At 37.0% G+C, this 23,463-nt stretch overlaps 1 protein-coding gene across 4 annotated transcripts in view; it reads right to left on the minus strand.

Annotated features, from left to right (window-relative positions):
- Positions 1-23,463, minus strand: part of LOC129447883 (glutamate receptor ionotropic, kainate 5) — a 73,856-nt gene that overhangs the window by 1,399 nt on the left and 48,994 nt on the right. For 3 of the 4 annotated variants that reach the window (XM_055209836.2, XM_055209837.2, XM_055209835.2), the window contains 18 exons: positions 15,885-16,049; positions 15,575-15,739; positions 15,076-15,173; positions 14,180-14,345; positions 10,974-11,152; positions 10,614-10,667; positions 7,724-7,885; positions 7,480-7,632; positions 7,248-7,352; positions 7,045-7,152; positions 4,706-4,909; positions 4,446-4,559; positions 3,506-3,615; positions 3,246-3,419; positions 2,969-3,134; positions 2,466-2,691; positions 517-645; positions 67-233 (listed from right to left, as the gene is read on the minus strand). In XM_055209836.2, the coding sequence (XP_055065811.2) occupies positions 67-233; positions 517-645; positions 2,466-2,691; positions 2,969-3,134; positions 3,246-3,419; positions 3,506-3,615; positions 4,446-4,559; positions 4,706-4,909; positions 7,045-7,152; positions 7,248-7,352; positions 7,480-7,632; positions 7,724-7,885; positions 10,614-10,667; positions 10,974-11,152; positions 14,180-14,345; positions 15,076-15,173; positions 15,575-15,739; positions 15,885-16,002 (2,598 nt within the window). In that variant the 5' untranslated portion in view covers positions 16,003-16,049. The remainder of the gene's footprint in view (positions 1-66; positions 234-516; positions 646-2,465; positions 2,692-2,968; positions 3,135-3,245; positions 3,420-3,505; positions 3,616-4,445; positions 4,560-4,705; positions 4,910-7,044; positions 7,153-7,247; positions 7,353-7,479; positions 7,633-7,723; positions 7,886-10,613; positions 10,668-10,973; positions 11,153-14,179; positions 14,346-15,075; positions 15,174-15,574; positions 15,740-15,884; positions 16,050-23,463) is intronic. The other variant, XM_055209838.2, reaches the window with a different exon arrangement.

The following is a 23,463-nucleotide window of genomic DNA, read 5'->3' on the forward strand; positions in this document are numbered from 1 at the left end:
CAAACACTTGACTTTACTTCGACACAGATTAAGCTGAGGAGCTGGCGGGTTGCCGTGGTAACCTACTGTAGTGTGACTGTGATATTGGCGTTCGCAGGAGAGAGGTCGTACCTCGTCTGTTTCAGCTGATCGACGTGTGGACCACACAAACTCCATCACAGCCACAAACACAGCAATAATCAGGCCACAGATCAACACCACAAATATACCACCAATGTTCTCCATTCCAAGTCCTGCAACAGTTAAAAACATATTAACACATCTGGATGTACTAAACTATCACCTGTATGCACACACTTACTTTGTTATCCAAATGGTGACACGCACTCGTGTTTGTATAGTAAAACACATGCACTCGATTACACACATACTGTACACACAGGCAAATATGAAATGTGCCTGTGTGTATTTTACAGGACCTTTGAAGATAAGTGATGGCATGTTAGTATTAATGAGTGGTTATGTGAAATGAGTCTGAGAGGAGATTATTGTGTTGAGGTACAGGTGGGTTCATGCCTTTGGCACGGTGGTCCTCCTCTTTGGGACACTGTCCTCCCTCCCACCACCTTCTCTTCAGGATCTCCAACCGGTTATTTTCCTGCAGTTGCAACACAGCCAGACTGATCTCATCTCTGAAAGGGGAACCTGTGAGAAAAAGACAATTATGCAATCGGTGGCATGTTGTAATATAAGGAAGTATACAGTAAATGATTGACACATACAGTATCATGCAACATCTACTTCTATTATATTTATTGGCCGATTTTTGATGAATTTGAAACCATCAGCATATCGGCAATAGCAGGAGAAAGGCCAATACCGATTGTTTATTATATGTTTGTTGTTCAATTAAAATGTTTTAATGTTCTGGTGTGCACTATACTTAAGTACCGACAGAAAACCTTTGTTGAGCTGGCTCAAATGTCTTGGACAATAAAAGAAACAGACTGCACTTTAGTGGTGGAAAAGAAGGCCAACTTTTTTTGAAGTAGCAATATTTATACTCTGTTTAAAGCAATAGCACTGGCATTATTTATGTTTATTAAAGAAATCCATTATATGTAAAAAATGAGTTAATGTTGTTAATAAAATAAATGCTGAATAGCAAAAACCACCTTTGAAGGTTGTCATGTTGTCGTATTATATTTGTTTTAGCTTAATTTGTGCCTCTCTTATTATGTTGGTCAGTTGAAAGTTAATTAGATCCAATCCATGTTCAGTAAAAATAATTTGATGCAGAAATAAACTAGCTAATAGACCAACTGTATAGTATTGTATACAAGTGTTTAATATCGGCATCGAAATCGGCCAGAAGTTGTCTGTTTAAATCGGTATCGGCCTAAAAAAATCCTATCGGTGCATCCCTCCTATATATATATATATATATATATATATATATATATATATATATATATATATATATATATATATATATATATATATATATATATATATATATATATATATCACAGTGTGGTCAAAATATCCGACACCATGAACCCAATATTTTCCAATGTTTTTAATTTGTAGATCTTTTAATTGGATTTTTTAATAAAAAAAAATTAATCAAAATGAAATTTGTTGAATGTAACAAGGGAAAGTAACAGAAATTTGTGAAAACTGTGAAAGAAAATGCTAAATCATGTTTAAATACTTCTTAAATGAATAAAGTAATGCATTACGCTTATGTTGTGTTGATTTAAAATAAAGACCACTTGGTTTATATTTTGGTAATACTATAATGTTAAATGGCATTAGTATTTTAAAACATGACTTGAGTACTTTCTGGGCCCATCTAGAACTGCTATATTGTGAACTCAGACTGATCTCACGGAAAGTTGTGTTATAGTCACGCAAAAGTTGTATCAATTTATTTGTTTCCGCACGAAATTCAGCTTTTTTTCCGTGCCTTGAGCACGAATGTGACACTTGCACAAATTTCTACAAATAGTTTTTATGTGTGTTGCACAAATTTCTTTTTCGTGTCATTTTATGTAGTTTTTTCATTGTTTTTTCCTATTTTCTTACCATTTTCGCTTGGGGTTGGGTTTTAGAATCACTTTCTGTTACATTTTTAGACATCCTAACCTAAACCCCAACTCTGTTTTAAAAGCAGATGAAAAACATCTAGAAACTAATACATATAAGTACATCCTAACCCAAACCCCAAAACTAATCCCAACCACAAGCGACAATGATTTAAAAATAGGGTGAAAAAATGAGAAAACAATACATAAAATGCCTCAAAAAAAGAAACTATTTATAGAAATTCACCCGAGTGTCACGGAAAAGACATTCGTGCTCAAGGCACGTAAAAAAGCAGAATTTTGTGCCATGGACACGAATAAATGTATCAAATTTTGCATGACTTTCTGTGAGAACATGTTGTGTGAACTACTTAATCATGAATAAAGCATCTATATCCTCTTCTCCTGCTTATGTATCATTTTCTTTTTTTCTCTCACCCAGAGGCATGCCGATGCCATAACCCTTGGTGTCCAACAGGCCTCCGATCTGGGTGAGGTTGCAGTTGAGGCTCCGGTGATACTCATTCATGGTGCTTTCGAGGAGGAAGGCATATTTCGAGTTTAAGACTCGGGCGATGCCCTCCTCTGTGCTCTTCACAAATACACTGGGCTGTTTAGAGTACATGTAGTTCCACATCCGCTGATACGTTTGATAGCGAGAGTTCTGAGGAGCGGGGAGGAGAGAGGAGGTATCATTAGTAAGCAGTCTACATACATAAATTGGAAAATATTTTAATCAGAAAATCAAACATTTATAAATGTTAAATTAAACTTAAAACAAAATGAATATACATTTATTTGAAATTTTAATGATTTTATTATTGTATTTAGAAACATACAGTTCAACATAAATATTTCCTTATTTTTCTTCTGCTGTAGTTTTCACTAACAAAAAGTACCTTTGCATAGCATTTGCATATACAGTACTATATAACACATACCATAAAAAAGGTCATGGTGCTTCCTCCATGAATGGTGCCATACTGGATATTGGTTTGATCTGCAAGATCATCGGGTGATTCAATTGGTACCTCCATTCTCTGCACTGTCAGAAAAGCAGCCAGATTTGCTGTGTACGAGGAGATGATTATAAGAGTAAAAGCCCACCTAAAAGTCAGAGAAAGGACATGAGATATTTGTAATGTGTCCACCAACTCGAATGTCCAACTTGAAATGACCATCAACATATATGGACCCCAGCCACATGCTCATACTCACCAAACCCCACTGACACAGCGTGTGGATAGAGCCCGGGGCATAATCTCTGATCCCTGCTGCATGAAGCCCCCTACAGGAAACCACAGGCTGTTTCCTAATGTGTACTGATTCTCCAACAGGTCTCTGCGCTCACGTAGACATGGGTGAGGATTATACCATTCATATGGACTCAACCTGGGACAAGTACAGAGAAAGAAACATCTTGCATAATGTACTCGAGCTGTTGTATCTCTATGGGTATATGTTTGTGTTGTGTGTACCTAGCGGAAAGAAAAAGCACACAGCTGACAGCAAGGTAAGCCAGCAGCATGAAGAGCCAAACAGCCGGTGAGAAGGGATCCAGGAAGGAAAAATAACCTGGCTTCCTGCCCTGAGAGACAATGGAAGAGAAAAAGAGCTAAATAAATGCAAATGTGGGAAGGAAGGTGGCAAAATTGAAAGCTAAACAAAATTGAATATTCAATATTTTCCAGCTGTGAATTGATTCTTACAGCATTATTCAAATGTTTAATATAATGCATTTTTAAAACATGAATAAATGTTTAGGATTTACTCCTTCTAAACATTATTCACAATAATAAAGGAAGATAATAAAATAATCAATAAAACAGTTTGTGAATATTTTGGATCGTATATATTAAGATTTCATCCTTTTTGTCAATTGGTTTTAAGCCTGTATGTTTCACTTGTACCACTAGAGAGAGCTATTGATCCAAAAAAAAAAACACAACTGGGTCGGCAGAGGGATTTTGTCGGCTATATTATTTACTGAGCAAAGGTATAGCATATAACAGATTTGCCAGTTTTTAGTTAATTTTATGAAAAAATTCTTGATGATCTTTATTATAAACTGCCACAAATCACCAGAATAGCTTTAAATGTTAAATCTTATAACGTCAACAGGTGGACATAAGTGCAAAGAGATGAAAACAATGAAAGCTGTATTACTGTATATCTTGTGTGTGTGTGTATATACCTTGAAAGTGTGGGGACCAAATGTCCCTACAAACACAGTAATACCTTCAATAATGTTATGACAATGTAGGGATATTTTTGTACCCACGAGACAACATGCTTATAAATCAAGCAAAATGATGCTTTTTGAAAATCTAAAATAGTAAATAGAAAGGTTTCTGTAAGGTTTATTTTTAGAATTTACAGTATAAAAACCATCATTACGTGTGCTTGTGTGTTACTTACTATATGAACCCTATAGAGAATACTGATGCCCAAGGTCATAAACGGCTTTGAGAAGTCAATGACCTTCTCTCTCTCTGAAGTGATAGTAAAAGCAGCTACTGCCAAATCAGCTTTCTGCACCGAAGCACCAAAGAGAAAGAGAGAGAGACAAAAGCATTTAGAGGCAGAACAGAGATGCAGAGACAGTAAGTAAATTAAGCAGAATGTATCTATACAATTTCTATAATTAATTCAGATAAAAGGATATTTTGAGGACATACCCTGTTGATCAGTTCGCCCACCATGCCCGTCCATGAGCCGTTGGGTTCAGGTGCTCCATAAAGAGCGTCATCCACCAGTTTAATGCGATAGTTGAACTTGAGGATATCAGACAGCTCTCTTAACATGTCTACGCAAAATCCTTCGTACTGTTCGTTTCCTTCAAACTCCTGGTAATTCACCTTTCTCATCACGTATGGGTTCTCCTGCAAAAACACACCATGTAGATATTATATATATATATAAATATCATTGTTCCCACACCTTAGTTAACTTCAAATTCAAGGACCTTTCAAGGACTTCCAGGACCAATACCCTCAAATTCAGGACTTAATGTGGGGACACATTTTAAGTGAGAGCAAGGTTACATCTTATTACAATTTAAGATACATTGTTACAGTTCCCTTTCGAGGGAACTCGTGCTGCGTCATTGCGGTGACACTTTGGGGACGCCTCCAGGGGTAAGTGCGTCTGAATGTGTATATCAAATTCAACCAATGGTGAGGCTTAACGACAAAGACATGGTGACACAGGAGCCAGAATGTTTATCGCTATCTAAAATATTGCCCAAGATGGCATTACACGGACGCAGGAAGTATGGCAAGGGAGACGCAGCGTCTGGTTCCCTTCTCAGGGAACAATAGTTAACACAACGACACAAAAAAGCATTTTGGTATGAATCAACATTCGCATACAGAAGATATAAGCATTTAAAGTGAACAGTTTATGAATTTATAGAATTTTTATGATATTATCCTACACTACACAGGGAATAATATGGATTTTTTGCAGAAAACTTCTTGCATAAAATATACACGCTCTTTCAATGACGTGTATCTGACCTCAGAGACGGGAATCGGATTCGGGTCACCGTGAGCACATTAGTGCTAACCATCAATATTATTAATATTTGTGTTAACTGTGGGTTGAGAAGTTAGTGGTTCTCCCACTAGTCAATGCACTGGGTCTATGTCAACTAGGTTTTTATTATTACTGTACTTTTTAACCTTGTGACTATTTTTAAACCTTGTGAGACTTAAAGGTGCAGTGTGTAAATTTTAGCGGCATCCAGTGGTGAGGTTGCGAATTGCAACCAATGGCTCAGTCCACTGCTCACCCCTCGTTTTTGAAACGCATAGAGAAGCTACAGTAGCTGCCACCGGAAAAACATGTACTTGATGGAGACTTAAAGGCTCGGTTAAAGGCTTCTGTAGAAACATGGTGGCACAAAATGCCGACTTCCACGTAAGGGGACCCTCAGTGTATGTAGATAAAAACGTCTGATTCTAAGGTAATAAAAACATAACGGTTCATTATAAAAAGGTCTTTATACACCCCTGATAATAAAGTTTTGTATATTATTTTGCATTTATTTCAAGAGATCCTTCTAAAAATTACACATTGCACCTTTAAGAGATTTACTTACATAAATAGAGTACATGAAATTATAATACATAAAATAATATTTAACTGTGAATAAGAATAAACTTGACAGAAATAACACTTGTTTTGGGGTTTCTTGTTCTAAACTTGGTAACAGCAGAAGGAAAATTACCCGTCTACAAACTGCTTTCCAGTGTAACTGCATGGCATTAGTTTTGTATAATAACCAGTTACTGTCAAGTAAACAATTTTCAGGATTATGCAAAGTGCAAAACACCGGATATTATAACCAAGTGCACAGGGTGGGCATCTGTGATGGTCTGACAACTTATAAGTCAATTTTTTTTGCAAATCGCTCGAATACTAATAAGATGTCACCCGGTGACTGGCAAAAACTACACGTATGACATCATGCACCAATTACAATGAAGTAAGTGGCAACTTTTCACACATTTGTTTTTCTCACCCAAAACATCTCCATGGTCACTCTCTCAACTCCAAAACCTTCCATCAATTGCTCATTAAAAAAAACCCAGAAAGAGTACAGATGCTGCACACCTAATCATAAGGTAAAGTTGTTTCTGGATCATTTGAGTAGTGACGTCTAGTATTTTGTATTTGAGAAGATCATATGCAAAACCCTCTAAGCAAAATGCCTAACTTTTACAAATTAAAAGTCACGTTATTCTTCTTATTGTGATTTACTGTGACAAATTTGATTATCTTTTTGAGGCAAAACCCTATAAGTGCTATTAAAAAAAAAGACATAAACAGTTGCAAAATCACCAAAGACAATAAAGAAACTGAACCACACATTAGGGGGCGCTGTGATGCATTTCAATGCCACATTTAGGTTGTATTCAGGTCCAAGTACCCACAAGAGACCAGAATGTGATCCATGGTCATTTGCATGCTGTCACTGTTCCAATTTATTTTGTAAGATGCAGTTGGCTCTTACCAGTATGGTTGTGACGATGAGGCTCTTGTTAGCCAGAGTCTCAGACACGTTGATGTCCAGACTGGTGGAGTTCATCAGCAAAGTATTGTTGGAGTACCAGATCCCAATCTAACAGAAATGAATCAAAACAATGTGAAAGTGAAGATATCGAAACAACCAAACATGTTGACTCTATTTCTAAGGAGTGTGTGTGTGTGTGTTACCTCCTTGTGGCCTCCTCTGTGCTTCTCCAAGATATGGAGTGAGTAATTGGTCCTCTGGCCTTTGCTGTTGAACTCAACTCGACCTGTCAAGCCATCATACTCCACCTGATCAAAACCAAAAGACAACAGGAAACAGTTATGTTGCAGAACACACACAATAGATCCTTAATAAGCCAGAAACCAATGCAGGATCACTTTAAAGCAGTTAACAGTGAAACACACACACACTGACCATCCGCAGATAGTTCATGAGGCTGGTTCCATGCTGCCAGATCTGAGGTGAAGTGCAGCTGAGAGGTTTGACACCGATCTCCTGACTGCGATTCAGTTCCTGTACAGCGCTCACCACCACATGAACCGCATCAAACAGCAGGGCAGACGATAACTGACAGCATAGGTGAACACAGAAACACTGCGTGTGAGAAACATATCAGAGGAAGCTATGCCATGTCATGTATTGTGTTTGTGTGTCTCACCGCTGGCCCTGGGTACGGGTTGATGTCACAGCCCTCTCTCCAGGACAGGTTAAGGCTCCTGATAAACTCCACGTAAAATGGGTGGGAGGTGTTGAACATTGAGAAGCCCACTATGTTTGATTGGTCATCCACAATATCATCCAACCACAACAATGGGAAGTCCTATAGTCACACAAACACAAAATCCAAAACATTGACATGAAATAGCAGTAAAGAGGATAAAATTTGTGTAAATTAAGTTACTGGCAGTGTTGGGCAGTAATTTGTTAACTTGTTACTGTAATATTATAACTTTCCCTCGTAACTAGTAGTGTAACTAATTACTAAAACATTTTTGTAATAATATTACAGATCCCAAAAATAATCTTGTTACTAATTACTTTTTTTCGCAATGTCACTAACACAGGAAGTGTTTTTGTATTCTGCAAAAATTTTTGGTTTGTTCCACCTTCTTGAGCCCTTGCAGATTTAAGTATATATGTTACTGCTTTATTAAAGATGCAGTGTGTAACTTTTAGAAGGATCTCTTGACAGAAATGTAATATTATATACAAAACTATATTATCAGTGGACCTTTCATAATGAACTGTTAAGTTTTTATTACCTTAGAATGAGATGTTTTTATCTACATACACAGAGGGTCCCCTTACATGGAAGTCACCATTTTGTGGCACCATCTTTCTACAAAAGCCCTTAACGGACAAACTTTTTTATTAAGTTTCCCCCGACAATGACATGTTTGTCCTGTTGCGGCAACCTTAGCTTCTTTATGCATTTCAGTGAATGGTGGACTGAGCCGTTGGTGGCAATTCACAATCTCACTGCTAGATGCTGCTGAAATTTACACAATGCACCTTTAAATTACAAGAGTTGTTTAAAAAATAGCTTGAGCTAGTTGTACAATTCATTCATCTGTAACTTTCATGGATTCAAAGAATATAAAATTTGGCAATTACCAATTTCTCAAGGTGTAATGGAAAGTAATGTAACAAGTAGGGTAACGAATTGGCTTGTAAGTAATGAGTAAAGTAATAATATTATTACTTTTGAAAGGAGTAACTAATAATGAGTAATATATTACATTTTTTGAGTAGTTAGCCCAACAATGGTTACCGTATAACTGTAAGTTTTGTATACCATTAGTGACATGCATGTAAACTTAATGCTGGGCATTGATGTGCGGGTTGATCCAAAATGAGTCATCTAAAAATATTTTTAATTATATTCGGGTCACGGTCGCTCAGGTTGTTTGAAAAAAAGATGCCAATTAAAGGCAAGGGTGCATGATCTCTGAAAGCCAATGTTGATATTTGAAATCACCTAAACATACACGCCCCTACCCCAATAGAATCTCTGGACCTTCATTTGATAGACCCACCCACACATACGCAACCCAGGCAACGATTTCGGTTAGTAGATACACCCCTTACTGCTGATTGGCTACAAGTGTGTTTTGGTAGTCGGCCTGACTCCCTTTTCCAAAGCGTTTTTCAAAAATCATGCACTCCGCCTTTAACTATTTTAAACAATTACTACTTTTAAAAAATGCAGGTTGGGTGATTTTTTTGCGGTCCGAGTTGCGAGCGGGTTAGTTGAAAACATGGGTCGGATGCGGGTGGTTTATACATTGACCCGCACATCACTGATGCTGAGTAATGTGTTAATTAAAACTAGTTAATACATGCTTCAGTAATGTTTGCAAGGTTTAAGTAACTGAAACTTGTGCGGTTACCCTAGTTGTTTGTTTAAACTAATAGCTTGAGCTAGTTGTACCTTCATTAATCTGTAACTTTTCATGGATTTAAAGACTATAAAAATTAGGCAATTACCAATTTTGGGGGGTTTAATGGCAATGCAATGTAACTAGTAGTGTAACAAATTGCTGTTGGCTGGGAGTAATGAGTAAATAATAATATTACTTTTGAAATGAATAACTGAGTAATTTATTACATTTTTTGACTAACTAGCCCAACACTGGTTACTGTATAAAATTAACTGTACGTTTTGTATACGACCAGTGAGGTGAACATGATTTCACCAAGTAAGATGTGATCCTGGATCAACACCATTGTTGGTCCTGGATCAACATTTTCATTAACCAATCAGATTGCAGGATTACGATTAGTGTGTATGTTAGATTTAGGTTTAGAATTGGGTTAGGGGCTTTTAAGAAATACTCCTCAAACTATTATTTCACACTAATTTAAGGGTTCAAAAATGGTTAGGGTTTGAGTTAAGGGTAGGTTTGGGTATCTTTGATTAAAACGTTGATCCAGGATCAACAAAAAATGTTGATCCAGGATCACAACTTACTTGGTGAAATCACGGCGACCCTACTGGTGATATGTATGTAAACTGAATGCTGAGTGATGTGTTAGGTAAGACTAGTTAATAGATGCTTCAGTAGTGTTTGCAAGGCTCAAGTAACTGAAATTTGTGCGGTTACTAAACAACAATGTGTGTAAGGTTTAAAGTAAGAGTTCACCCTCACGTCTTTCCAAACCTGTATGACTTTCTTTTTTCTCCAGAACACCAAGTATTCACCAAACTCATTATTTATTCAATTATAAGATTTTTATAATCTATAAAGAAAATAATACAGATATGAAATGCCATGAGGGTGAGTAAAAGATGACGTGTTTGATTTTTGGGACTATTCCATTAAGAAACTTTAGATTATGTTAGGTTAGACTGGTGACTAACATGTAAGGTTTGTATACTGTTTTTAATATTGTGTCTACAGTGTTAGCTATGGGTGAAGGGTAGGTGTTGGGCTATAAAGTGTGAGCGGGTTTTGCGTAATATATATAAATTATTAATACAGGAGATGGGGCTCCGGGCATGCATTTATCTGCAGCAAAATAGGCCAAGAGCTCCTTCTCTCTCTTACCATGGTGGTGAGAATGTACTTGTAAAATGCTGATGTCATTCCCAGCTCTGATGCCTAAAAAGAAAAGCAAGAGACAATGAGAAAGAGTAAGTGCATTTGTGTGTGAATGTCTGAGGGAAAACTGCATGGTAAAACAGAACATAGTGGAGCTCATTGCAAAATAGACCTTGAGCAAATTCTGATATTTATGATGCCTATAAATTAAACACAGGTTGGTATATTGAACAAAGCTGAAATACACTTGGATAATAAGTCACACTGGGGCAAAATCTGCAGAGAATAAAGTGGAAGAGAAGAAATATGATAATAGACAAAAATGAAGAACATCATTCAGAAAATGCACCCATGTGTGTTTCATACCTTCTTTAGTATAAGGTAAGATATTGATGCGTTAGCATCGATAATTATTGTAGCGATTTTGTCGTCACGAATCTCCTTCAGTAAAGGCGTGGGGTCAAGGTTATCGTCCAGCATCCTGATTGACAGCGTCTCGCGAGAGATCAGAAAACGCCTTATCAGCTCCTCGAGTCTTAGTAGACCTGCATGCAGGAACAGGACAAGATAAAGGCACATAAGGTACATCCAGGGATTCAGGGGAAAAGAAAGTATGGTACTTAAGACGGTTTGTGTATGTGTGCAGTTGCTATTAAACATGTTCATTTGCAGCGCTGCTTTGAATAAAGAGTCTGTGGCAACACAATGGCCAGTGAAAATGTAAATAACTAGCTGTGCTCTCAAGGGAGCGTGCATGCACGGACCGAGCCCGTAAAGCCAGTGCCAAACTTTAATTAGCTTAAGGCAGAAGAGAAATCAATGCTCTCCACGCTCTCATTCTCTAACTCACACTGCCTGTTTCTTTCACTGATTTTCCTTTTAATTCTTACTTTCACCGTTTTTTCTTTTCACTTCATTCATCTAAGCTCAATAAATGCGTTCCTGTCTTAGTACTCACTTCCCTTTAAAACAGTAATTTGCCCCAAAATGAAAAAAAGAAAAAGATTATTTATCGAGCTATATGCTGTTAGCCGTTATTGAGCTGTTTCTCACACAAAAGAAACAGTAAATTTCGGTCTGTTCTTCGCACAAAGCAGAAATACAGTGCATGAGTTACGTGCGCTGCTTTTATGGCCATTTATGATGCTTTTATAGCGTCATAGTCTTTTTGAAGCTTGTCAGGAACCCAAGGAACTGTCATTGAACGTTAACATCCATTATTAAATAACATTTAACTTCTCTTCTAAAGAAAATTCAACAGCACAGATAAGAAGTAATAATGCCAAATTGCTAGTTTTTGGGTAACCAATTTAATACACCAGCTTGAGAAGATGCCAGGGTTTGAATGTGTTTGTTTGATTTGTGCTTGTCTAGTTTGACAGACAAGAGGTCAGCAGTGAAAAGAAAGGCCATGTGAAGTGCCTCATAAATGAAAGCCAATAAGATTCATACACATGCTGAAATGCGAAAACATGCATGCACAATCACTTTCTATGTATGTAACTGAAGGCTTTATCGCAGCAACAAGCTCTCTCTCTCTCTCTCTCTCTCTCTCTCTCTCTCTCTCTCTCTCTCTCTCTCTCTCTCTTTCTCTCTCTCTCTCGCCACCATTTTAAATGAGCTTGATGAGTGGCAAGTTGCACCTACTCCGCTGTCATAGCAACCATAGTGCAACCAACTGGGTCAGAGCTAAGCGGTATGTAGCGATGCCCTCTCTAGCACGCACAAACGTCCAGGCACACAAACACACGCCGGCTCTGAATGCGCGGCGAAGTCTCACGCGTTAACACGCCCAGCAGGGGAGAGATTTATTCTCAGATTACGTGAACATTATGCTGCGTAATTGCCCAGCAGTATGTTATTGGCACAGCCACCTATTAGACTACAGTGTACAGAGCGGAGTAATTGTTAGTGCTTCCAGTAAAGAAGCACTGCGGTATCATTTGCATTCTTGTGATTTTTGTAATACAGTCTAGCTCATTGGCCTTGAATACATATTCTAGCAATCTGACTGTGGTTCAGCATTAATATCACACTTGAGAGTTTGTTGTGATATGAAGCGTAAATGGGCACTTGAGAGTTCAGGAGACATGAATTTTAATGATGAGAAGTCTATCTCTAAAGACATGTATACAAACTGAAGAAATAATTGGTAACATGTTATTTTATTGTCTTTGTTATACATGTACTTACTTGAGTAATTATAGTAAATTATGCATAATGGAGTGCTTGCAACTACAGGGCAGTCTTTAAAAATCACACCGGCAAAAATAAGGCAGATTTACTGCCTTTAAATGCATTTAGTAGTATTTATTTTGAGACGTTATAATACGTTTTACAAATAACTATTTGCAAAAAAAAATCACCTTTGGACATATTTGTCAGTGAACCAATGATTCACACTGCAAAAATGACTTTTTTTATTTAGTATTTTTGTCTTGTTTTAAATATTTCAAAATTCTTAAATCAAGATGTTTATTGATGAGCAAAATAACCTGAGAAAATAAGTCTAGTTTTTTTAGACAAAAATATCAAATTTAAGTGAATTAGTGCATAAAACAAGCAAAAAAATCTGCCAATGGTATAAAAAAATTACCCCACTGGCAGATTTTTTGGCTTGTTTTAAGCACAAACTCACTTAAATTTGATATTTGTTGGTCTAAAAAAATAAACTTATTTTCTTAGGTCATTTTGCTCATCAACAAAAATGCATTTTGATTTAAGAATTGTTAGATATTTGTACTAAAAACAAGACAAAAATACTAATTAAGAAAGTAATTTTTTACAGAGCACACTGCAAAAAAATGATTTTCAAGAAAAAAATTCTTAGTATTTTTGTCTTGTTTTCACTAAAAATATAAAAAAATTCTTAAATTAAGATGCTTTTCCTTAATGAGGAAAACGACCCAAGAAAATAAGTCTAGTTTTTAGACCAAAAATATCAAATTTAAGTGACTTTGTGCATAAAACACGCAAAAAAAATCTGCCAATGGGTTGAGCAAATTTTCCTTGAATTTAGTGTTTAAGAAAAATGCAAGATTTTTTTTGCTTACACCTTCGGCAGATTTTTTCCCCTGCTTTTCATATGCACAAAACCACTTAAATTTGATATTTTTGGTCTAAAAACTAGACTTATTTTCTTGGGTTTTTTTGCTCATCAAGAAAAAGCATCTTAATTTATTATTACATTTACATTTATGCATTTGGCAAATGCTTTTATCCAAACTAAATGCACTTTTTATCCGACTAAAGGTGCATTTCAAGGTATATTTTTATCTATGTGTTTCCTGGGTTTGAACCCATGACCTTCTTTGCTGATAACGCAATGCTCTACCACTGAGCTATACAGGAACACCATAAACAGTATTGGGTAAGATATTTTGATAAATGATGGTAACCACACAGTTGATGGTACCCATTGACTTCCATAGTAGGAAAAACAAATACTAAGGAAGTCAGTGGGTACCGTCAACTGTGTGCCTACCGTCATTTATCAAAATATCATCTTCTGTGTTCAACAGAATAAAGAAACTCATACGGACCAACTAAAGGGTATAGCATCTTAGACTCACATTCGGCCTTAGCACAGACCAGACTAGCCGATGGGTAGCTAAAGGAGCGTAGGATGGCTCCAATGGCAAGGCTTAGATCCTCGTTGCTAGGATACAGAGTCACAGATGCAAAGCGCAGGTAAGGAAGCCGTGGAGTTTCCTCTGGACCAATTTTAATATGCGGGATCTGAAAACGTATTTCAAAAAGGCAAAAGAGAAAACATTTATCATTGTTGGTGTATTATCACAAACCCAAACATATAACAAAATATTACTAGAATATTAAAGTATTAGTCCATTTGCTTAAAAAAATCCTGATAATTTACTCACTACCATTTCATCCAAAATGTTGATGTCTTTCTTTGTTCAGTCGGGAAGAAATTATGTTTTTTGAGGAAAACATTCCAAGATTTTTCTTATTTTAATGGACTTTAATGGACCCCAACACTTATTAGTTTTAATGCAGTTTAAAAAAGCAGTTTCAAAGGACTCTAAACGATCCCAAACGAGGCATAAGGGTCTTATCTAGCGAAACGATTGTCATTTTTTGGCAAGAAAAATAAAAAATATGCACTTTTAAATGACAACTTCTCATCTTCCTCTGGTCCTGTGACATGCCAGCGCAACCTAACGTAATACGTCATCATGTCAAGAGGTCACAGATGATGTATCGAAACTATGCCCCAGTGTTTACAAGTGTGGAGAAATTTTGCTTTTAACTGCAATTTTAAACTGCATTAAAACTAATAAGTGTTGGGGTCCATTAAAGTCCATTAAAATGAGAAAAATCCTGGAATGTTTTCCTCAAAAAACATAATTTCTTCTCGACTGAATCAACATTTTGGATGATATGGTGGTGAGTAAATTATCTGGATTTTTTTTTAAGAAAATAGACTAATCCTTTAAGTTAGGCATACCTCTTTTTCCCCACAAATGTGACTAACTATGGAACCAGAGGCAGGGCTGGAGGCAGGGCCAATCACAGAGACCACACCCTTCGGAAGAATCTGGCACACTACAAAGAAATGTTAGTACATTTAAGTCCTCTTTATTAAGTTTACTCACTATACAACATTGCATTGCTTCTTTTTTAAATATCTAATGTGTACAGTATACAGCAGTAATTCTCAACCTTTTTGACTTTAAGGTTCCCCTATACTCTACAATAATATCTGAAGGCCCCTTCATGACATAACGAAAGTTGTATATTCATAATAAAAATTACCAAACACTAAGAAATATCTTGATTTTGAGTTGTTTTAGTTTTTTTTTAATGCTTGTTATGTCTTATTCTTCATAATTGTAAGTTTTTTGAGGCTCCCCGCATAGAAGTTTGTTAAGGACCCCTAGTGCTTGATAAACACTTGCGAACAGAGATGTAGTGGCACGTATGCATCACATTTAAGTAGGACTCACTGGTATCTGTAGTCTCATACTGAGAGTCTTTTTGGAGTTCAAAGATGTCGACCTCCACACGGGCACGTGCTGGGCCCTCCATCACACTGTTGATGTTCTCACGTGCTAACGCTAAAGCTAACCGCTCCCCACGCCCACAGACAGAGCTGTCATCCAGAATCGCCGCTAACAGAGCAGAGAAGAGAAAAAGATAGAGAAACAGAGTAATATACATGAATTGCCTCTTAAATCTTTTTAAGTAGCCTATAAAATCACTCATCTGAAAGAACTATCCACCACATCCAAAAATATGTGACTGTGTGGCACTTACCCATCCGTACGGATGACAGAACAGAGGTCTGGCTTAGTGATGAGGGCGGCATGGTAACCACGGTTACTAACAGGAAGCGGAAGTAAATCGACAGCAGGAGCGCTGGCAGTTCCGGCATCTTCTACCGCTCCTCATGGAGATGCCTTCTGCTGCCTATAGCACCCCCTACAGGAACAGAAGAATTGATTTATTGACACAAACACTCAATTCTATATGATGTGCATGATTACACTTTCACCCTTTAGAAAATGTAGGCTGCTGCAAAACACATCTCTATTTCAGTTTTATTGCGAAAAGCACAGAGATTTAGCCTTGATACACACACGCGCGCACGCAAACACACACACACAAGTTGGTGTTATAATGGACCGAAAAGGGGTGAGCAAATGCATAATCATGAATCGGATTTGCTGATGCAGGTCATGACCATGTCACGCTCAGCTCACTTGGGAAATCTCGCCTGCAACACCTGATATCTATGATGCTACAGTCTCTCCTTACGCACGACAAGATACAATCTTAGTGAACTCTGACCTATAATAAGCAAACAAGATTTATTTTACCCTAGGGAGAAAAGCATGGATATACTTCTCCTCCTTTCTTTGTTCACCCGCTGCTCAGTAAGTTTGATTGTGTCAGCAGGGTGAGGCAATGTGAGAAAGAAAGTAAACAGAAATCTGTTTGCGTGTGTGACCTAAAGCAGGGGTCTTCAGCAAGAAGGTGGCATGTGGCGGTCCACCAATTATGGTTTGACTTATTGTTTGTGGTCAAAGTAATATAAAATAAAAATTTCTGACACTGGACCATAAAACCGTCTTAAGTAGCATGGGTATAATTATAAATGTTTCTTTAAGGCCAAACATAATTAGGATATTAAGCAAAGATTTTTGTAAATTTCCTACCTTAATTATTTTTGTGAGTGTATGCAGTTGCTAATGACCTCATTAGGGCAACTTAAAAAGGCGATTTTCTCAACTTTTTGATTTTTTTGCACCCTCAGACTTTTAAATAGTTGTATCTCGGCCAAATATTGTCCTATCCTAACAAACCATATACATCAATCGCAATTTTTTTAAAATGTACCCTTGTGACTGGTTTTGTGATCCAGGGTCATACTTTATATGGTTTAAAATTTATTTAAATGTTTGTTGCTCACACATTGTCTTAAAGGGGGGGGGGGGGGGTTCAATGGTATCCATTCATTCTGACTTATTAACACAGTTATAGAGTTGTTTCCTCATGCTAAACGTAGTCAGAGTGTCAAAAAAGTAGTTGGGCGTGTTATGGAGTATTTCTGTGCCGAATGCACTTCACCAGGGTTCGTACAAGTTTCGGAAAGTTTTTTTCGATTACGGGTCCAGCTGACGTTTCAGGAGTTTCTATACTTATCACTTCTTTTTATGGGCACTTTCCCCGTAAAACCCTGCCCACCCGTCAATCAGCGGGAGACGCTAGAACTTCTGTCTTATGTTGGAAATAGGCGCGTGCATATTATATAAATGACACAAACATGTAGTGAACCATAAGTTATAAGTGTTGTATAGTGTTGCATGACTTGTACTCGCTCCTCCCGCGGTAGTAACTCCCCCTTTTTCATTTTTTTGTACGTTATCGGAAAGAATCGGTAAAGCTAATCTTTCTTTTATAAATCTGATTAAACTAAAGACTCTTCGAAGATATAAGGATGTAATACTACTCTATAGGTAGGGACTCCAGATTAACATCAGAAATGCAGAAACAGCGTGTGTTATGTGAGCTTTAAAGGGGCAATAAGTAGGATTTACCCCATCTAGTGGTGAAATTGTATTTTGCATTCAAACAAACACTGCTTTCTAGCACCTCCCCTTTCCAAATATGTGTTGCAACTACGGTAGCCATTATGTAATCCCGTTGCAGCTGATTCACGTGTTCTGAATATAAACACGTTTTGGAAACGCGTTGGTAGGCAAGTGCTTTTTGTCCCTCTCTGCTATTATAGTTTATCAATACAGCGGAACGATATGGATACCTCCTTGGACTTACCCGTTCAATGTAAGTAAAGAGGAGAAATTCTAAGCTTACAAAGAAAAGTCAGATCACTGGCAGAGGTCATTTGACACCAACGAGGACATATAAATAAAGACATTGATTTTTATTAATAAAACACTTAAAATCCTACTTATTGTCCCTTTAAGTTAGATTCAATTGTGACTTTGGTACACTCTACAATGGAAAAAATCCACCCGCTCCATTTTTTTAATACCCAATGAACCAAATGTTCATTAGACATGCTGTTTTTATTTTCTTATCAATGTGAGGTCACATTGATAAAGCCCCGCCCACTTACTCTCAGTGAGTTGTACTCTGTCTACTAGATACAATTGTATTAATAAGATCCATTTTAACTGAAAGCGCTCAATGTCTGTTGCTAAGGAAGTGAGGAGCTGTAGCTAATTTGCATTTAAAGTTAAAGACATTAAAAATTTGTTTCTGCTACCACCCAAATAGGGGCATTTTGTAAATGCTATAATAAATGATCTGTGGAATATTTTGAGCTGAAACTTAACAGACTGGGCACACCTGAGATTTATATTACATCTTTTAAAAGGCCATAATGGGTCCCCTTTAAAATCATTATTGATGGACAGTATATGGTATAGTAAAATAGTACTACACTCATGACCAGGCTTAAAAAAAATTAAATGTACCAGTAATCACTGTATATATTGTGATATTAAAAGTGCTGTTGTTCACCAGCCATAATTATAAAAAAAATCATCCATTTTTAAATACTAATGACTGCAAATCTGAAGTAGATAAACACCAGCTGTTTTGCATTTAAGCTTGTGTGAATAAAGGAAAACTTGCCAGTGTGCAAGTAAACTGTAAAATCATAATAATTGAGGGAAAAGACGAAGCGAATGACAAAAAATGAAGACTGAAAGAGAGAAGCGAGGTAAATGAGAGAGAGAGACAGAATATGCTCGAAGAAGTCGCCTCAGGGGAAGGGAGGGGTAGATAGCAGACACAGCTTCATTTGTTACTTTTTCATCTTTGTAAGTACGAAGTGAATCTGACAGTTATAATAATAGCATACTGATTCATTCTCCTTAATTGATTTAGATTGTGAAATGAGAATGTTGGATGCAAGCATTGCCAGACGCACTGAGATTAAGACAGCAGGCTTCTCTAGAATGAAGAGGGAGCACCGGGCAAACCTTTCACTTTCTTATCTTTCCGTTCCCACTTTGTGCCGGTAACCAGCATGGAAAGATTCCAGGACGGAGGCAGAAAAAGGCGCCCGTCATGCATCCCTCCTGGCACTCTGCATGCCAACACCGCAAGAGCTTAATAAAAATCCTTTCCATTAGAGGTCTAAACTAAACCGCAAAACACACAAATACACATCAGCATGTCGAGTCTTCTCCCATCATTCAAACCAGTCGTCACTTATTCTGTCCATCTTCTGATTCAGTCAGCTTTACATTGAAAATCTTTTAGTGCTGCTATCCTCTGAGCCTCTTACTTGGTCCCTATCCCGCTTTGATTTTAACACACATGCACAAGCTTGCTTTCACAAAAAGAAAATCCACCAGCTTGACAGTCAATCCTTCCTTTTCTTGCTTCTGATCCTACATGTCTCTTAGCATTTCCACAGACCTCTCTCTTTTTTTTCCAAAGCTTTTGAAGAGGGGCATTTTAACTAGCTGTCTTTTTGGCAGATGTGTTCTCAGATATTGACGAGGACAGCCACAGGGTGCAACACAAACATCTGCGCCAAATCCACATTCGTCCCCGGCATACACGAATGGTGCACAGTTGAGCGAGAGATCACGCAGGCCTTAAACCTCTGGTCAGAAGATTCAGTGTTACCCTGTAGCAGAAAGCAATTCACTTTCAGCCCACTCACACAACAGCACCATGCAGTTAAGTCTCAGAGAAACCTGATGTGACTCTGCCATTTACAGACATCGTCTTGGCGGGATTTAAAAAGGCTGGCAGGTGTGGTCAGTCGCTGGTAAATTTTTGATATTCTTTAACACTTCGACTTGGTGTGTAGATATGCGATATGAAGATGAAAGGCTTATGTCAGCATGGAAGCTTGTTCTTTGTGTCAGATGAATGATTTAACCTACCCTCCTGTGCCAAAAGATTTAAATGAGAGCTTTTTTGCTCTACAGCTTTTGCAGCATTCCTTTGGCTAAGTAAACAAACATGATGATTCCTGAAGCATGACGTCTCTGGATGCTCTCTGGAGCCATGACACTGAGATTCGCGAGTTTACTTTGGCATGCAAGGTGCAGGCTGTGGTAAACACATGTGGAGTATGGAACACAAAACCTTGTTTAAGACTGTGGATTCGTAGATTGCTTGAGCAAATATGCACACGACACTACAATCCAAAATAAAGACACGCCAGGATGTGAAGAGCCCCCTCATATTTTTGAGCCAAGTGAAGTTTAAATGCAACTTAATAAAAAATGTATTAGTAATTTTGAGAATTAAGCTGGACGATTGTTTTAAATGCAATGCCAGAAATCATTTAGTAAGTTCAATTGAGTTGCAGTAACTTTCATAACTTTATCATGCAAAACAAAATATCACATCTAAAAAGCTTGTTTCGTATTACTTAAACTGAGATGCAATTGTGCTCAATTTATTAAAAATATACTCTGGTTCCACTAAACTAAAAAAAGCGTTAGGTCAAATAGAAGGGTCAATGACGTGACGTTAATTACTTTGTGTCCGTATGGTTCAATTAAATGTAAAATGGTTAAAATTTCAAAATAAATTTGCAGATTACTTGCATACATTCTCTTTTTTGAAGACCAAGTCTACAGTTTCTGGTTTTATTTCATTTTGAAAGAATATATGGGAAAATTGCAAAAATGTAATTGTGGTGTAACAGTATGTATCAATTGGTGTAACTAGTATTTTTTAAATTAAAATATAAATATATTCATTAAAAAGTGTAATAAAATATAATCATTTATGGTAATATGATTTTTTCACATACATTTTTTCATCATTTATCAAAGATTATTTAGAAAACAGAGCTGTTTTTTACAAATATTACAAAAACGCATTAAAATTTACATTTAGAAATAACTTTTTTTGATTATTACATGCCATCAAGGTGGATAAAATATTTAATATTTCTTATTCTTTGCCGCAATTGGCAGTTACACCAGTTCACATTTTCAGGTATATTCAGTCTTAACTTTCATAAAAATTGTGCAAATGTCATTTTTTTTGCACACTCTAAAAGATATTGGGTTGTTTTCAACCCAGGGCTGGGTAACTATTAGACAGAACACATTTCTGGGTTAAAATGACCCAAAAAATGGGTTGTTTTTACCCAACTGCTGGGTTATTGTTAATCACCATTAGTGCTGCACAATTAATCGCATCGCAATCGCGATGTCAGCCTGTGCGATTATATGATAGCAAAATGTTGCAATTATATTGAATAAATAAATGTGTGGACTTGTTAACCCAAACTTTCTGATAACAGTTTGATGATTTTCCTTGCTGTTTAAAAAAAAGAAAGAAAAACGAACAAAAAAGGCAGTGCACATGTGTGGCGTGCGTCGTCACTTGTGTGTGCGCAGCGCGGAAATACCAGAGCGAAGATGAATGCAGAGGAGATTGACAGTGATCTGGTAGCTAAAAAACCCTCTACGTCTGTTGTATGGCGGTATTTTGGATTTAGGATTACTGTCACTGAGCAGTTGCTACATCACGTGGCAATTCGAAAACATTTCTAGTTTTACAAATACACATTTTAGCATTATCACTAAACTGTTTGTGGATTTTCCTTAAAACCCATCAAGTTGACTCAAGATACCATGTATTATAATCGCAACCGCACATCGCAATATTAGCATCAATAATCGCAATGGGAAAAATAACCCAAATCGTGCAGCCATGTTGAAATAACCCAGCAGTTGGGTTAAAACAACCGATTATTTGGGTCATTTTAAACCGAGAAATGTGTTCGGTCCAATAGTTACCCAGCAAACAACCAATATTTTTTAGAGTGCCAAATTAACATAAATACACTATGTGCATTGAAATAAACCTAATGTGTGCTTTTAAAACAAGTTTTTTTACAAAGATTTTAGAATTTTTTCATCTTGCCAATTTTGTCACTGACCCATAAACTGTAATAAAGTTTAATCCAACTGCTGGGCTCGTCCCTTTATGACCCAACGCTGGGTTGAACATGTACCCCATCTTTTAAATGTAACAATCTAAGCAGTTACAATGTGCTTTCTCCTCTGCTTGCCCAACTTGATCTCACGAGAATTCGTACATATCTAATTTGTATGAATTCGTACAATTTAATCGTGCAAAAAAGTATGACTATTTTTAAAAAACAATAACGAAATCCACCCTAACCCAATGTCACAGGGGTCAAGACAAATCGCACGAAAAATGTAAAATTTGTGGTTGTATGAATTAATATAAATTAGCCACCATAAAATACGTATGACTTGCCATTAGATAGTGTTGGATTGCCTTATCTCAACAAGGGCACCAAGTGATATAGAACTGTGAGTGGTCCCCCCTTAGAGGCCAATCACATCAAACGCATTTAGTCAATTTAAAAAAGAGCAATGTGGTGCGACTTTTTATATTACTAGGCAACTACCGATGCAGCTGTTCTGTCAATCAAACAATGAAGCATGATCACTCTTTTGCTGTTAACTGTCATATTAGCAGAATCTTTAAAAAGAGGAAGCTTGCTCTGACCTTGTTTGAGAGTGAGAGGTGCACAAACACACAGGAAAGAGTGAGGGACTCCAGTCTATTTTTTCCAAACAACTGTAAACTTCTGTCAAAATCAACAAAAGACCCGCCTCTCCCATTTGATTGGACAATGGAAAGACACGAATGATGTCAGACGCTTTTCCGCTCTCAGCACTCCTTCAAAAACACGTGCTGCGGCAGGCGACATAATAAAAGGCGCTAGGGACGCATAAACAGTGTGCATACAATCACTGCCCATAGGTTTGTGACTTTATTAAGTGCAAAAATTATGCAGAAACGGTTTCCGTCTATTTACAACCCTATAATTTCTTCCCAGAATTAAAATGTCAAATAATACCCTATTTGTGAAAGGGTCATAAATAATACTGTTGAGCTCTGCTCTGATTGGCTGTTTCTCAGAGCAGCTCATTTCAGTAGCTCTGTGTGTGTGTAAACAGAACCTATGTTTGAGCCTGTATCAGACAAATATACAGATTTTGAGGATCAATCAATTATTTGGAAATTGAAAATGGACATTTCTTAATGGTAAGTTTGTGTTTTTTCAGTATGAACCTGCAATAGTAGAACTTCAGCCTAAACGCTAGCATATAGTGCTAATTCAGCGGTCAAAAGGTTGTTTTAGCATTATAACAACTTTGTAATTAATTTAATGTGTAATTTGATATTGGGGCGTACTTTATGACAGTCTGTGTTATGTTGAGATTTGCTTGTTTTTTAGTGGTCTTTTGCATGAACAATGTTTAAATAAGAAGGAGGAAACAGTCGTGTACAGAACTCTTATTATTCATCTATGTTAATACAGTTTTACATTCTCCTGCACCTTTAA

Source organism: Misgurnus anguillicaudatus, chromosome 10 (assembly GCF_027580225.2).
Source record: "Misgurnus anguillicaudatus chromosome 10, ASM2758022v2, whole genome shotgun sequence".
NCBI lineage: Eukaryota > Metazoa > Chordata > Actinopteri > Cypriniformes > Cobitidae > Misgurnus > Misgurnus anguillicaudatus.